The sequence below is a fragment of the Magnolia sinica genome, chromosome 10, assembly GCF_029962835.1.
Source record: "Magnolia sinica isolate HGM2019 chromosome 10, MsV1, whole genome shotgun sequence".
In the NCBI taxonomy this organism is placed as follows: Eukaryota; Viridiplantae; Streptophyta; class Magnoliopsida; order Magnoliales; family Magnoliaceae; genus Magnolia; species Magnolia sinica.
In genome coordinates, this window is record NC_080582.1 from 29,490,270 (window position 1) to 29,503,921 (window position 13,652).

General features: G+C 36.6%; 2 protein-coding genes across 3 annotated transcripts; both read right to left on the reverse strand.

The window, feature by feature from the left end:
- Positions 1 to 459: 459 nt before the first annotated feature.
- LOC131258252 (ruvB-like protein 1) lies at positions 460 to 4,101 on the reverse strand. Of its 2 annotated transcripts, XM_058259433.1 has the most exons (6): positions 3,256 to 4,101; positions 2,910 to 2,975; positions 2,717 to 2,823; positions 2,180 to 2,279; positions 1,958 to 2,093; positions 460 to 1,091 (listed from the first exon to the last, which is right to left on the reverse strand). In XM_058259433.1, exons 1-5 carry the CDS (start codon positions 3,310 to 3,312, stop codon positions 2,043 to 2,045), a joined length of 381 nt encoding a protein of 126 aa, XP_058115416.1. In that variant the 5' UTR covers positions 3,313 to 4,101; the 3' UTR covers positions 460 to 1,091; positions 1,958 to 2,042. The 2 variants fall into 2 exon arrangements, 1 of the variants encoding a protein (XP_058115416.1); XR_009178022.1 differs by lacking the exon at positions 2,180 to 2,279 and having other exon boundaries at positions 3,256 to 3,337.
- Positions 4,102 to 4,182: 81 nt separating this feature from the next.
- Positions 4,183 to 7,142, reverse strand: LOC131258253 (pumilio homolog 23-like). Its single transcript, XM_058259434.1, has 2 exons — positions 5,554 to 7,142; positions 4,183 to 5,036 (listed from the first exon to the last, which is right to left on the reverse strand). Exons 1-2 carry the CDS (start codon positions 5,752 to 5,754, stop codon positions 4,950 to 4,952), a joined length of 288 nt encoding a protein of 95 aa, XP_058115417.1. The 5' UTR covers positions 5,755 to 7,142; the 3' UTR covers positions 4,183 to 4,949.
- Between the last annotated feature and the right edge of the window lie 6,510 nt (positions 7,143 to 13,652).

Here is a 13,652-nt window from a genome sequence, read left to right on the forward strand (position 1 = left end):
TTTAGGAATGGTTGAAAATCATTCTTGAACCATTTTGGAATTTCAACCGTGGCTAGATAGGGTGTTGCAAAAATTGAGTGGTTGGAACGATCAAAAATTTCAATTTCGTAACGGCTTTCAACCGTTCCTAAAATATGGCGTCGCAATAAATTATGGACGGTTGAAAACCGTCGCAAAGTTTCAATTTAGGCTCCACTCACGGCAAATTCAGCTTGCCTATTAAGTCCATACGAAAAAAGAAAAGGACAACTAAATTTCTAAGAGTTATAGAATAATTGTATGGAAGTCATTAGTGAAGTAGTGGAAATCAGTAACAATTCCTTGATTTTTGGGAAATATAGAAGAAATCCATCAATCCAAAACAAGTAAACAAAACCCAAATCGCAATCAAGATCATTCATAAAATTGAGAGAGATACATTGCTGAGAAACTGGTTTCCACGTGGTCGCTATTCCAAAATCTCTATTTAGGAACGGTTGAAAATGATGGGGAGTTCATTGTGTCAAGTAAATGTGTATACAAGGGGGAGTGTGTATATAAAGGGCCAAGGGCTGAAACATGCATGGATATGTGGTAGCAGATGTGAGTGCATGCGGGTGTGAGTATACATTGCATGTGTCTAACAGTTTAGTACTAAATGAGATTTGCCTACAAGGATCGCCCAATCATCTTGCCCGTTCACTTCATGATATGATGATCCAAACCATACATTTAGAAGGTCCCATAACATATGGCCAACATTAGCATATATATGGCCCACATGAGACAAATCTCACTGGTCCTCAAATTATGTAAACACGGCATACCTCTGCAGCTATGAACTTCCAAAACTCAGTGTTCCACACATCGGTTGCATCACAATAGTAATAGAAAAATGAAAATTTTGCAAGGAAAATAACCATTGGTTCACATTCAATGTATGCTTATCACCCACCTGACAAGCTGACCGGCCTGACTTTCGATCCAATCACCAGCTGTCTTAATCTCCCACAAGTGTACCATGTTGGCATGTATGCTGCTAGGCCCGTTCTCCATCTTTTTTACACATGTACTACTCACATTGCTCAATGAAATGATGTCGTTTAAATGATCTGTTAGCCAAAAAAATCAGTTAACTATAGAAAGCAATTCAAGAACCATAAAAAGTAATTACCAAAAAAGGAGGTAGTTGACAATGCACAGGCAAAGAAATTGTATGGCAAGTTTAATCTTTAGTTTGCATAAACAAGACCCATACTTTCTTTGTTAGGTGTATTTTTAGATAATAAACATCCTTCAATGTTTGAATTTTTAGCATAGAATTTGGTTGATCCTTCAATGTTTTATTGGTGGAATCCAAATGCTACCGTTGAGAAAAAGTGTATTTTTAGATAATAAACATCCTACAATGCTTGAATTTTTAGCATAGAATTTGGTTGATCCTTCAATGTTTTATTGGTGGAATCCAAATGCTACCGTTGGAAAAAAATAATAATAATAATAAATAAATTTGCTGACATGACACCAATTGGTATAATAAAGTAATATGTGGAAAACTACTTTTCTTTCTACAATTTTCCTAAAATAGACATTTTCCTTTTCTACCCCAAACCTTGATAATCCACATTTCCATAATTTTTGAGAGACAATTATCACTTTTTGATCATTTATCAATCTACATTTCCTTGAAAGCCATAAAAACTTAAAGGAACAACTTTTTTCGAATTCTTTTCCTCGATCTTCCTTAACCATGGTTTCTTTGAGATGCAGCATTTTTCTTTCTAAATCTGCTTTTTGGATTTCACCAATCTAAATGAGCCTTAAAAGACAAATGCTACCCATAAAACTATGATTAGCGCTCATGATATTCAGATCAAATAATATAACCTGCATGATTTTCCACAAATTTGTTAATATTAGACCGGAGCATTAGTGACATAATTTCACTCTAAAAAGGAACAATCTTAAAGTAAATTACCTTAGATTTGAATTGATCATCTGAAGTGTAACTTCAACCATGCAAGCATTTGAGGTAGTATTCCTCTTGCGTTATTACCAGCTACTCAATTGCTTACAGTGTTTGATAATACCCGGTGTATATCTCCATCGCACTCCTGAAGCACAATAATCCAAATGATTCAAGTCTACAAAGAGTAGATTATCCATTTTTACAGAAACAGAGAAGTAATTAAGCATGAACCCGTATAATGTCAGCTGGACCATAAGTTTCTGTCCATATAATCACAAGACGGTCTAACAGGCCAACATGTATGCCATGTGGACTGCTCATATCAGTTCCCCTACATCATATGCATTGAAGAAAAAAATAACATAAGCTTGCAGGAAGATATTGCAAATTAATGCTAAAAAATGCATGTAAAGATTTCTAGGAAGAACAAAATTCAGATAAGAGAACAAAAAGTAGGATCTTCCAAGAAGCAGTGTTATATGTAAAAGCAGCTGATATATGTGAAAGCAATTTCAAGAATGAACTAGCTAGTGGACCAAAAATGCAAATAAATTGACTTGCTTTGAAGTTTGAACAAGCTCTGAGTCCCTAGAGTCCCAAACCCTTGATTATTCAAAATAGGCCCACTTAATGGACTTGGGCACTTTTCATATGATTGACGACTTGCTCATCCACTCAGCCAAACTGAGCATGGAAAACAAATGACTTTTCATGGAATCAACTTTGAGTCCTTTTCACATTTCGTGAAAGCCTAGAGTTTCTCATTACCTGACATTGCATATTCCTCTGTTCGTAGAAAAAATTACTATTGGTGATAGTGAGCTTTCTAGGGCACGGTTAAGGTATGAAAAGCATTCCATATCGTGCATGTGAACCTGCAAATAGGATATGTCAAAACAGAGGAACTGTGAAGAAAACTAAGCAATTTAGGAAATGAAAGAGGCTTGAATGGAAAAGGCACCTCATCAATGAATAGGACTCCAGGGACAAGCTCAGCTACCCCTTCATTGATATATCTGTTAACAACCTGTTAATCATGTGGTTTTTTCAAGGCTCACACATTTCCACCATCCAACTAAACATATTTCCACGGGACTCACTAGTAATTGCCTTAATACGATGAATGATATCTAAGGCTGCATTTGGGTGCTCCAAATATCATGAGATTCCAAGATATTTCATGATTAAGCAGCCTCGTTTGTTGCAAAATATCATGAAATTTCATGATATTTTGTGCAACCAAACACACCTTAAAATAATGGATTTACATTAAAGGCCATATTCCATTCAAAGAAGAGTGGCAGAACCTTGTTAATTTCTTGTCGTAGCTTTTCAGTAATTTCAGTCTTCCTGGGTTTCATCATCTGGCCGATAATATATCTTGCCCCTCCTTGTGGGCGAGCATTTGCAGCATCCAAATCATGGAGTGTAACATCCTAGCAAGGGAATGAAAAAATAAACAATCAGAACATCTCAAAAGAGGGAGAAATGGGTGGGGGGGCATAAAACTTATGGTACTTATGCAAAGAGAGAAGTCAAGATATTCATCACCTTATGTTCCTACTATAAGCCCATTAGAAGACCCAGAAAAGAAAAACTGACAGTCAATCAAGAAAAGAATATTCTGCATTTGGTTTCGCTAGCATGAATACAAAATCTGAGCCAAACAGTGACTTCAAGTCTTTTGGGTCCACTAGGAGAAAAATTATGAGCCCCACAAAACATATGCTGACATTATGACCACAGGCCACCATTAAATGCCATGTTTCAAAAAGGACTGCCTGTATGAAGAAAAGTGCCATGGGATAATATTTAGCAAATGGCTAATTATCATCTCCTAACAATACACTTTTTTCAATGGATCTCCTAGCAATATATTTCAAGCTCCTAAACTAGTAATGTGCTGACATCACCGTAGCTAGGAAGAAAGGTGATTTGTGAACGTAAGGGAGGCAAGTTTCTTGACCTTTCAACAACAACAAAAAACGGTTTGAGATTCAAGGAAGTGGAAATGAATTGACAAAATATATCTTCAAATTCTAGAAAACAAAACCACCGCTCCCCAAAGTCGCACTTTATTTTTTTACCAAGTTCACAGGCAGCTAAGAGAGTAGCAACAACTCCTGACTTTCCAATCTCTAGAAGTTTCTTTTCTTTTTTTTCTTTTTTTTTGACCAAGCTCCTCCCAAATCAAGTCCATCTACAAAACAGATCGAAAAAATTGCGAGGAGGAAATTGCCAATTATTTCTCACAAAAATAAATTATTCTTCGTTTTTCACTCATGTGCCCCTGAAAGATGGTCATAAAATATCAAGAGGAAAAAAACATTTTACATTGTTTTCTAAACTCGCATCAAAATAAAAGGCCTTGTTTGTTAATTGCATTCTGGGTATGGGAGCTCCATGTATTACTAGATAGTGAAGCAAGTACAAAGGATGGTTAGGAAAGCAAACGAAAATGGTGAAAGAAGTTTAACAGTCACATGAATCGCATAGGTTTTTTTTCCTTTTCTTTTCTTTTTTGGAAGATAGTATTATAGACTTATAGTTGCATGGTTCATAATTTAAATCAACAGTTGTGAATTTTCTTCAGTAGAAATAATTGGCCTGCTCTTCCATTTCATATAAATGAGTACAATGAAGAACTAAAACTAAAAGAATTTAGGGTTGTTAGCATATGCATGTGAAACTCAAGGTTAAAAGTACTACATTACATGTCTTTATGGAAAACTGAGCCTCAAACTATTACATAAAAAATGACGTCCCATGAAAAAATGCCCACTTCTTCAGCAGCCTCTACCCAAGCCAACAGATTTTATCAGAGATGTATATACAATCAGTACCAATAACCTTACCTAAAAGAATGGAATTGTCCATCATGGCTCAATTAGGACTTCAAAACAACATAAGAAAATAGAAAAGAAAAAAAAATAAATAAAAAGCTCCAAAATGAATGGAAATGTTATAGCAAATACCTGACCTTCGGATCTTGTAGGACAAACTAATGCTTGGATAACAAAACTGCCACACTGAAAATTTTCATGAAAAGCTTATCATACAAAGTCTCAGGTGCCACTTCCAAGATAACCTGCAAAAATCAAGAAAAAAAAAAAAAGTCAAATCATTTCACTTCCCAAAGGAAAATAATACCAAAAGCAGTTTAATTAACTGAAGGGCTTATAAAGTTGAAAGGTATAAAAACATGTAATCCAAGCAGTTTGATGCCCAACAGGAAATGGAAAACAAATTCCTTCAAAAATCATTAGGTTCCATTAAAAAAATAAACCAACTGCTAAGTCTCAACAGAAGCAACAAACAAGAGGCACCACTAAATAAGAATCATGGGGAAGAAAACCACTGCTCCCTGCATTTTTTAAAATTATTTTATCAATGTTATTTTCCCATGGATAAATGGTGTTGCAAGCATCATTTCTATAATTATTTACCAGTCTCAGAGCATTCGAATTATATTATCTTTTACATTGTTTCAATAATCTACATTATGATGTATTGAAAAGAAAAAAAAAAAAAAAAACACAAAGGCATATATGGTGCATCCTTTACAAATTTCATGGATTTGTGGACATAAAAGCCAAGAAAAACACATCCATTAAATAGCTATAAGCAGTATCCTTAAGCAGATCACTAAATCCATTTACTGCAGTAATTTCTACGAGCTTCCCTTCTGCATCATTTTCCTCACGGCTGCTCAGAAGGACAGGAATTACACGTAGCAACTCTTGCTCATCCCCTGCTAATAACTTCAAAGCAGTCTGCCAAAGAAAAGCAAATCTCAATCGACGCATCGATACAGATTAACATTTCAGTACACAATTATGAACTCAATCAAGTATTCAAGACTTATTCATGTACTCGAAAAAGATAATTACGTAGAAGAAAAACTTGCAAAATCAGACAACGTAATCTTTTAAGCTTGAAACAGAACAACTGAGTTCTGGGCTGACTGGGACTCAAGTTCCCATCATGTCTGAGTTGTGTTACGAGTTTCGAGAATTACGAAATAAGATGCAGCTGATTGAAGGAAAAAGACCATATATCAGATTGATCCAAAACTTCTACAACCTACAAGAAGTTTTCAATGGTAGATGTTAAATCCCCACAACTTTTTGTGGTGTGGTCCACTTGAGCTTTGTATCTGCCTCAATTTTATGATCAGTGGCCTTTTATCCATTGAATGCAGTTCTTTGGTTAGACTTTTTTCAACCGCCAAGAATCATCCAAGGGTATGGATGTCTGATCAATGATCTGAATGTCTGAATTTTGATTGGTTTGTTTATGCTTATGATCTGATTTAGATCATTGCTATTGAAGTGAATGCAATAAGGAATATTTCCAACTATTTTAGACCAATGTCTTAAGAAATCTAACAAGGCATCATCTCCATAAAAAGATAAGAAAACAAATTTAGACATTCCATCAAACAGCTTCTAAGCGAGAGAGATGCACCCACACTAGCAATAAACATCCATAAGAGCCGCTGTTAGAATCATATTAAATCCATTTCGATTCTCTTCCATATATACCCATTCACCAGAATAAGCTCATTAGGCACCACATTTTCAAACTCCATCCGTTGGAAGAGGCTCAGCTTCACCAAGCCGATCCCAAAAGAAGATACAAAAGAAAAATGGACAGAAAATAGAAAAAAAACCTAAGAAAGGAAAACAAAAGAGAAAAAAATCTTAAAAAGCAAAGATAAAATCCCACAAAATCAAGATCCACACGCGAAATGGTTTCCATCCCAACCGAGACCTAGAAAAATGCAGAAATCATGAACCTTCAAATATTATATCTTGATGCTAATTTAAAAATAAAAATAAACTAATCCCAACTATAATAAATCAGAAATTAACTTTTAGCATAAACTAGTAAAACCATTACCGGAAAACCCTAAACTGCAAATGGAGAGAGAGAGAGCTTTTGTAGAAATGAAGCTTCTGTTGTAATGATATAAATGGGTAGGGAGAGAGGGGGTTTGAAGGAGGATTGATGTTTTATCTGTCATCAGTGAGAACGTTTTGGGTTCGATCAGAGCATGAAGATTGCAAATAGAGAGAGAGAGGCTACAAATGGAGATGACGGGAAAAAAACCATGGAAATCGCAAGGGGAGAGAGACCTGGGAATGAAATACACATTGTGGTTTTCTATTTCACGATTCTGGGGGTTTTTGGTAGTGTAGGAACAGTTCAAAATTTTTTTGCATAAGGAACGGGAGTCCGGATCCTCTGTTATTCGGTAAACAGAGATTCCCTCATTGCCTCCTCCTCATTGGTCCACATCACCACTCATTAAAAAAATAAAAACTAAAAGAAAAAATGGGACTCCAAACCATTATGACAAAAACCGAAGGAAAATAAAAAAAAAAAAAAACAGAAAAAGAAAACAGGAATGAAAAAGGCCAAGATCCGGACTCCACTCGCTGCTTATGCGTCCCTCTCCATACTTCTACACATCTCTCTCATATTCACACAGGTGAAGTATCTCTCTCTCTCTCTCTCTCTCAATATTAATGCTGATTTTGGAATTTGGGAGTTTGTTGTTTGTAGATTCCCGATTTGAATGTGGACCCTTATTTTAGGATTTAGAGATTTTAGGGCTTATAGATTTGAATGTGGACCCCGAATTGGGTTTTTCTGATTTTATAAATTGGGGATTTATAGGATTTTGGGGATTCGAAGACTTTTGAAATTGGGGATTTTGTGATTTTACAAATTGGAGATTTGGGGATTTTAGGAATTTGGGATTTTAGGATTAAAGAAAATAATTTTTTAATCTCCACACCAGTCCTGATTATGATAATGAAATGGAAATCTCAGAAATATGATTCTTCGTTTGTGAAATGATAAGTCGTTTTGGAGTGGAGTTATTGAAGGGGTCGTTTGCACACTAAATTGGTAATGTCAGAAGGATCCGTGCCACTCATCAGGTGTGGGCCCCAGTGCATATGCACTGGTGTGGAGATCAATAAGATCCATTCATCGGGTGGTCCGGTCCACATATAAATGTAGAATGTTGAGCTTCTTATACTTGCGTGGCCCATCTGATAATCGAATGGGCCTGATATTTTGTTGTGGGCATTTTTGCGATGGGACCCACCTTACAAACGGCTAGTGAATCATCCTAGAATTTCTCATTAGTATTCTCAATACTACTGCTGGGGATGCAAATGGACTGGCTTGTTCAGCCCTGTTTGCTTTCGTCCTGATTTGGGTTTGAGCGTACAGGCCTAATAACTGATTGATCCTGGCCCGGCCTTGATTCAACGGGCCCTACAGGATGGTTGTACAGTATGGCCCAGTCAGATCTAACGCTAAAAAGAGAACTATACAATTTTTGATATCTAACAAGAAAATAAGACAGAATTGTTGTTAAAAAAAAAAAAAAATGAGAATTGTCACAAAATGCATGCTTTTCATAGAACTCAAATTCTTATTGGGGTTTGCTTATGTTTGCTCTAGGATCTCAAGTCCCATTTTATAGAGTTGATAGGCCCCATTTGCAGTATATAGTGTCTGGGTTTCAACTTCTGATTGTGAAATGACCCCCTTTGATTTGGCAATGGAAAAGAAGAAGCCATCTTGTTTAGATGTCTAAAGCATTCCACCAATTAGTTGCAGTTTTTATATCAGATAATATTGTACTGACACGAATCTGGATTCATTTCATCAGGAAGCTTTTAGTCAATATCTGCATATGCATGAATTGTTTAACTGGGTACATCAACTCTAAATTTGGAGAGCATTGAACACTCTGCTTACTTGGATGTGTTTACACAAACACATAAGATGCCTAGGAATTTGAAGATGACTAAGTAACCTTCTGGCTTTTACTTTCGTAAGAACAATTGAATGTGTTTAGGGACTTTCTGCATGTCCATTGCATCCTTTTATAATAATCACTATTACATTAATGTTTTTCAGCTTATTGCATGTTTTGTGTTTGCAGGTAGTACAAGGACTATTTCGCGCATTTGTTGGAGTATCTAGTATCTTTTTTCATACGGATAGAACCCTTGCAAGACCTGAATAGAAAATTTCAAAAGGTTCCCATTCTGTCTCTTGAAAGTGCTTGGATTATTTCCATACACTTTATCTTACTTGCTAATATGGTGAAAATTTATGTATTTGCATTGTCTAAAACTGATTATGGACATAATTGCCAAGATATGCAGCATGCAACATGCGTTTTTTTCTTCATTGCCTAAAATTGTTCATTTGAAGAGTGTCTGCCAAGGCATGGTGCTGAATTCATTGCAACGCCCCCATTTTATGATTATATCCATCCAAAATATGGTATTCTCAATGTTGCCACAAAGTTTCCCAAGGGTTGCTTAAAGCCTGACCTAGGACCCAAAACATACATTACATATGGATCTTACAAGGAGCTTGGGAGAGGTGATTCAGTGACGAAACTGCATTGTGATGTCTGATGTGGTATGTATATTGTCAATCCTGTAGACTTATAACTACATTTACTATTGCACAACTCTCTCTCTCTCTCTCTCTCTCTCTCTCTCTCTCTCTCTCTCTGTGTGTGTGTGTGTGTGTGTGTGTGTGTGTGTGTTTTGTTTTGCTAAACTAATGTAGTTTGTGTATATCTTTAGTTTGCCTTTGTAGTCCACAATCACTTTTCATTTGGCACAATTTCACTTGTTCAATGGCTCTCTGTATTCCTTAAACTTGTCTACCTCATTCCTTGTTACTCATCACTATTGGATTATATGCAGACATCTGTAGTTTTTCACCTATTGTCATGCTAGTGACATTGCTTACTGTTTTGTAGTTATTCCAGGACTGCTACCGTTGGCTTTAGAGTAATGTGCGCTTGGATCAAACCATAGTTCAAGAATCTAGTTACTTCATAGTCAATAGATGACCTCGGTATTTTAAAAATATAGCAACATTTTCCACAAATTTTCATGGCTCAAACTTGCCGCCGTGAGGATTTGGGGTTTTGATTGCCTCGACTGGGATAGGCGATAGTGTTTAAGGGCATTTTTTCTCATATCTAGTTGCATTGGGGTGGATCTTAGCATGTGTTGCTAGATCTTTTACCATCATCTATTCATTGGTTTCTTTTATTGTTGAATCATTGAAGGCTGTTATTAAATCTATCATTTTTAGATGAGTTGATATATCAAGGCATGTACTAGCAATGGTAAGCGATACCATTTATATTTCCTTTGTTTTTTTTTTTTTTTTTTTTAAGATAGACATTAGCTACGAATATTAACCGTAGCTTTTAATTAGGAAACCATAGCAAGTGCCTAATTTTGTCTATAGCTACGGATCTAGTCCAACTTTTAGCTACAAATTTTCAGACCTATAGTTACATTATCTTGCTACGGGCTAAAACCGTAGCTATTGGTATTTTAGCTATAGTATCACTTGGCAAGGCATGGCCTTCGGGCATTGGTTTAAGGTGTGAGGGTGGCAGGTCCTTTACTAGGGTGTCATCTCAGTTTCTGTTAATTTTTGGAAACATTGATTCCATCTCTTCTGATATTTAGGGCTCTACAAGGCAGGTATCTCATTTGAGTAGAGTCTTCTAAGAGTGGTCCTCTGCTTCATGTTTTGTTTGGGCTTTGGGTGCTTCAGTGCATTTAGTGCAAGGATTGGTGGAGCAGATGGGATGGCGGGCTGATTGGTGCATTCAGTGAAGGTCATTTTTCTTATAGTGCTATGTGATGAAATTGTACTTGAGCATGTGATATAGTAGTGTGTAATGTGATGAGGTTACACTTGAGAATGTGAAACAGTTCATAGACTACATGATGAGATTACATTTAAGAATATGATATGAGTGTGACAGTGTGATGGTGTTACACTTTGATAATGTGATACGGTTGATGGACCATATGATGAAGTTACACTTGAGGATATGATTTGTTGTATGATAAAGCGAAGTAGTTGTGCTTGAGAATGTGATATGATTGATGGACGACATGATGAGGTTGCACTTGAGGATGTGATATGGTAGTGTGATAGTGCGATGAGGTTACACTTGAGAATATGATACGGTTGATGAACTATGTGATTAGGTTGCACTTGAGGATATGATATGGTTGTGTGACAGTGTGAAGTGGTTCCACATGAGAATGTGATACAGTTGATGGACTGTGATGAGCTTGCACTTGAGGATATAATATAGTTGTGTGATAGTACGATGTGGTTACACTTGAGAATATGATATGGTTGATAAACTATGTGATTAGGTTGCACTTTAGGATATGATGTGGTTATGTAGAAGTTTGAAGTGGTTCCAAATTGAATAATGTCATATGGTTGAAGGACTATATGATGATGTTAAACTTGAGGATACACTGCGCCAATATAACAGTTTTGGAACGACCATGGTTTTGGTTCTGGAACGGCTTAAGCCATTTCAGATTTGGAACCGTACAAGAACGAAAAAAATAAAATAAAACCTAATTCCTAACTGTACCTGAACCAAACTCTCTCACCTTCTCCCTCACCTCCATTTACCCACCCCCCCCCCCCCTCTTTCTCTCTCTCTCTCTCCCACTCCATCACTGTCGATCTCTCTCCCTCTCCATCGCTGCCGATCTCTCTCCCTCTCACTCCCGATCTCCCTCCCTCTCAATCTCTCTCCATCTCTCTCCCGCTCCTTCACACCTGATTTCCCTCCCTCTCCATCTCTCCCTCTCTCTCTCCCACTTCGTCAATCCAGATCTTCCTCCCTCTCGATCTCTCTCCCTCACTACAAGACAACACAACATAGCCGACACAAAGATCCATATAAATTCAAAACAAAAAACCCTACACGCGCGGCATTGGATTTTGGATCTGGCGTGGCATTGACACAAAAGTGACACATCTCTCTATCTCTATCTCTGTAGTAGATCTAGAAAGATAATTTTTGTTTTCTCTTTCATTATTCTATCTTTTCCGACCCTAATTTCTTCAATCTCTGTTTGTAATGATTTGAGGAGAGGATTTCGTTCTAATTTGGGAAATCTAACATGGATTTTGTTTATTTTCTGATGACTTTGTTTCTTGCTTGGGATTTCTGAGTGTTTTTATTGGAGGTTCTTTTCAAATCAGTAGATTTGGATGTGCTACTGTCTATATTTTTTGCTTAGGTTCTTTTCAAATCTCCATGGGCTCAACCTAAGCCCGTTTGTGCAGACCAGGTTGTTGAATTTCTATGTGAAATACAAAGAGATTGCAAGTGCACGTGGGGTGTTTGATGAAATTCCTGAGAGGATATTTATTGTAAATTTATATATTTTACCTTATTGTAAATATTTATTTGAGAGTGGATAACTACTGCAGATTTGACTATGGGGCCCACCTGAGTGTATATGCAATCCAGGCCATCCAGACAGTTCACCTAGCCTGGATGAAGGGTCAGGCTAAAAATCAGGTTGTTTGGAAACTCATGTGGGCCCTGGTGCAAATCAAGGGAGGGTGTTCCTACTCAATTTCATTCCTTATGCTGTTGTCCCACCATAGTGTTAAGCTCACACATCTGATGCATGGATTAGGATGTTACATCACACAGGCCCCACATTTGCCTGGTACCACCATAAGCTGGAGCACACTTCATGATACAAAGCTAATGTGATACTGTTCATGGTTACAGCTACTTCCTAACCAAATCAAGGTCATTAGGATAAAAAAAACTCCATATTTTGAGTAGGAAAAAAAGATAAGATCAGCAAAAAAATAGGCAATTACGCCAATTTTAATCAGCAAAAAAAGCTAATGGATCTGGCTTGGCCCACTTCAAATCTTGGGTCTACCTCATTTTTGGAGTCATATTCTAACATGATATGTTGAAATGGATGGATGGAGTGGACGTCGCACGGTCACCGTGGATAGGCTTGATTTTCTTAGGTGGCTCACAGTTGGCCATTGTTTTCTACAATGTGCAGGGGGGTGGGCTCATCTGTTCTACATTTTTCAACTAAGATACATCATTTGTTCTCCTTCTTACAGTTAGGATACAAAGATATACTCCAAATAGTTAACATATTTGCACTGTAGCTCATCCCATACTTCAATTTCAAGTGTAAAAGTGAAACTCATGGCATATCAATGTTGCAAGTGGTACAATAGACCAGCCAGTGCCGTATGTGAGGTTCCAAAGGGAGCTACAGGGGCTGTTTAATGACTGATGCTATGCATTTCAGTTGTTGGCAGTTGCTTTGCAGCTGGCAACCAATCACGTCCAGGAAGCACTTAAATTTTTAATTGATTGCTTTGTTTGTTTCTCCAACTTGTACCATGATTTTTCCTTTATGCATTCAACAAAAACAAATGATTGTATGAAGTAGCAGAGCATACCTTAAACCTATGAATTAGATGATGAAGCTTGATGGTGCTGAACAATTGCTTAAAAATGATTTCAATAGTCTAAATCTTCACTTTACATCACTTTTAGCTTGATTAACATTTGAGATTAGTTGTGTTTGATTTTCTCTCTACTCGACTTGTAATATGCATGAATATATACAATATTTGGTTGGATAGAGGGACCAAGAGCTTTGAAATACATATTTGATTTGTTCTAACTCTATCGAAGGAATTTATCAATTATGTGACTTTTTTTTAATCTCCTTCAATTAATTAAAAAATTCAATGTAATTACATAATTCTAAGAATTCTTAACTAAAAATGAATTATTTTGGAATTGAAAGGCAAAACACATAAAGGACAT

Coding starts and splice junctions, on each gene's coding strand:
- LOC131258252 (XM_058259433.1), bottom strand. CDS start 3,312: ATGATGAAACCCAGGAAGACTGAAATTACTGAAAAGCTACGACAAGAA. Junction 2,976..3,255: donor TACGACAAGAAATTAACAAG/GTTCTGCCACTC, acceptor CATGATTAACAG/GTTGTTAACAGATATATCAA. Junction 2,094..2,179: donor GTCCAGCTGACATTATACGG/GTTCATGCTTAA, acceptor ATTGTGCTTCAG/GAGTGCGATGGAGATATACA.
- LOC131258253 (XM_058259434.1), bottom strand. CDS start 5,754: ATGCGTCGATTGAGATTTGCTTTTCTTTGGCAGACTGCTTTGAAGTTA. Junction 5,037..5,553: donor CTTATAGCTATTTAATGGAT/GTGTTTTTCTTG, acceptor TGATTTTTGCAG/GTTATCTTGGAAGTGGCACC.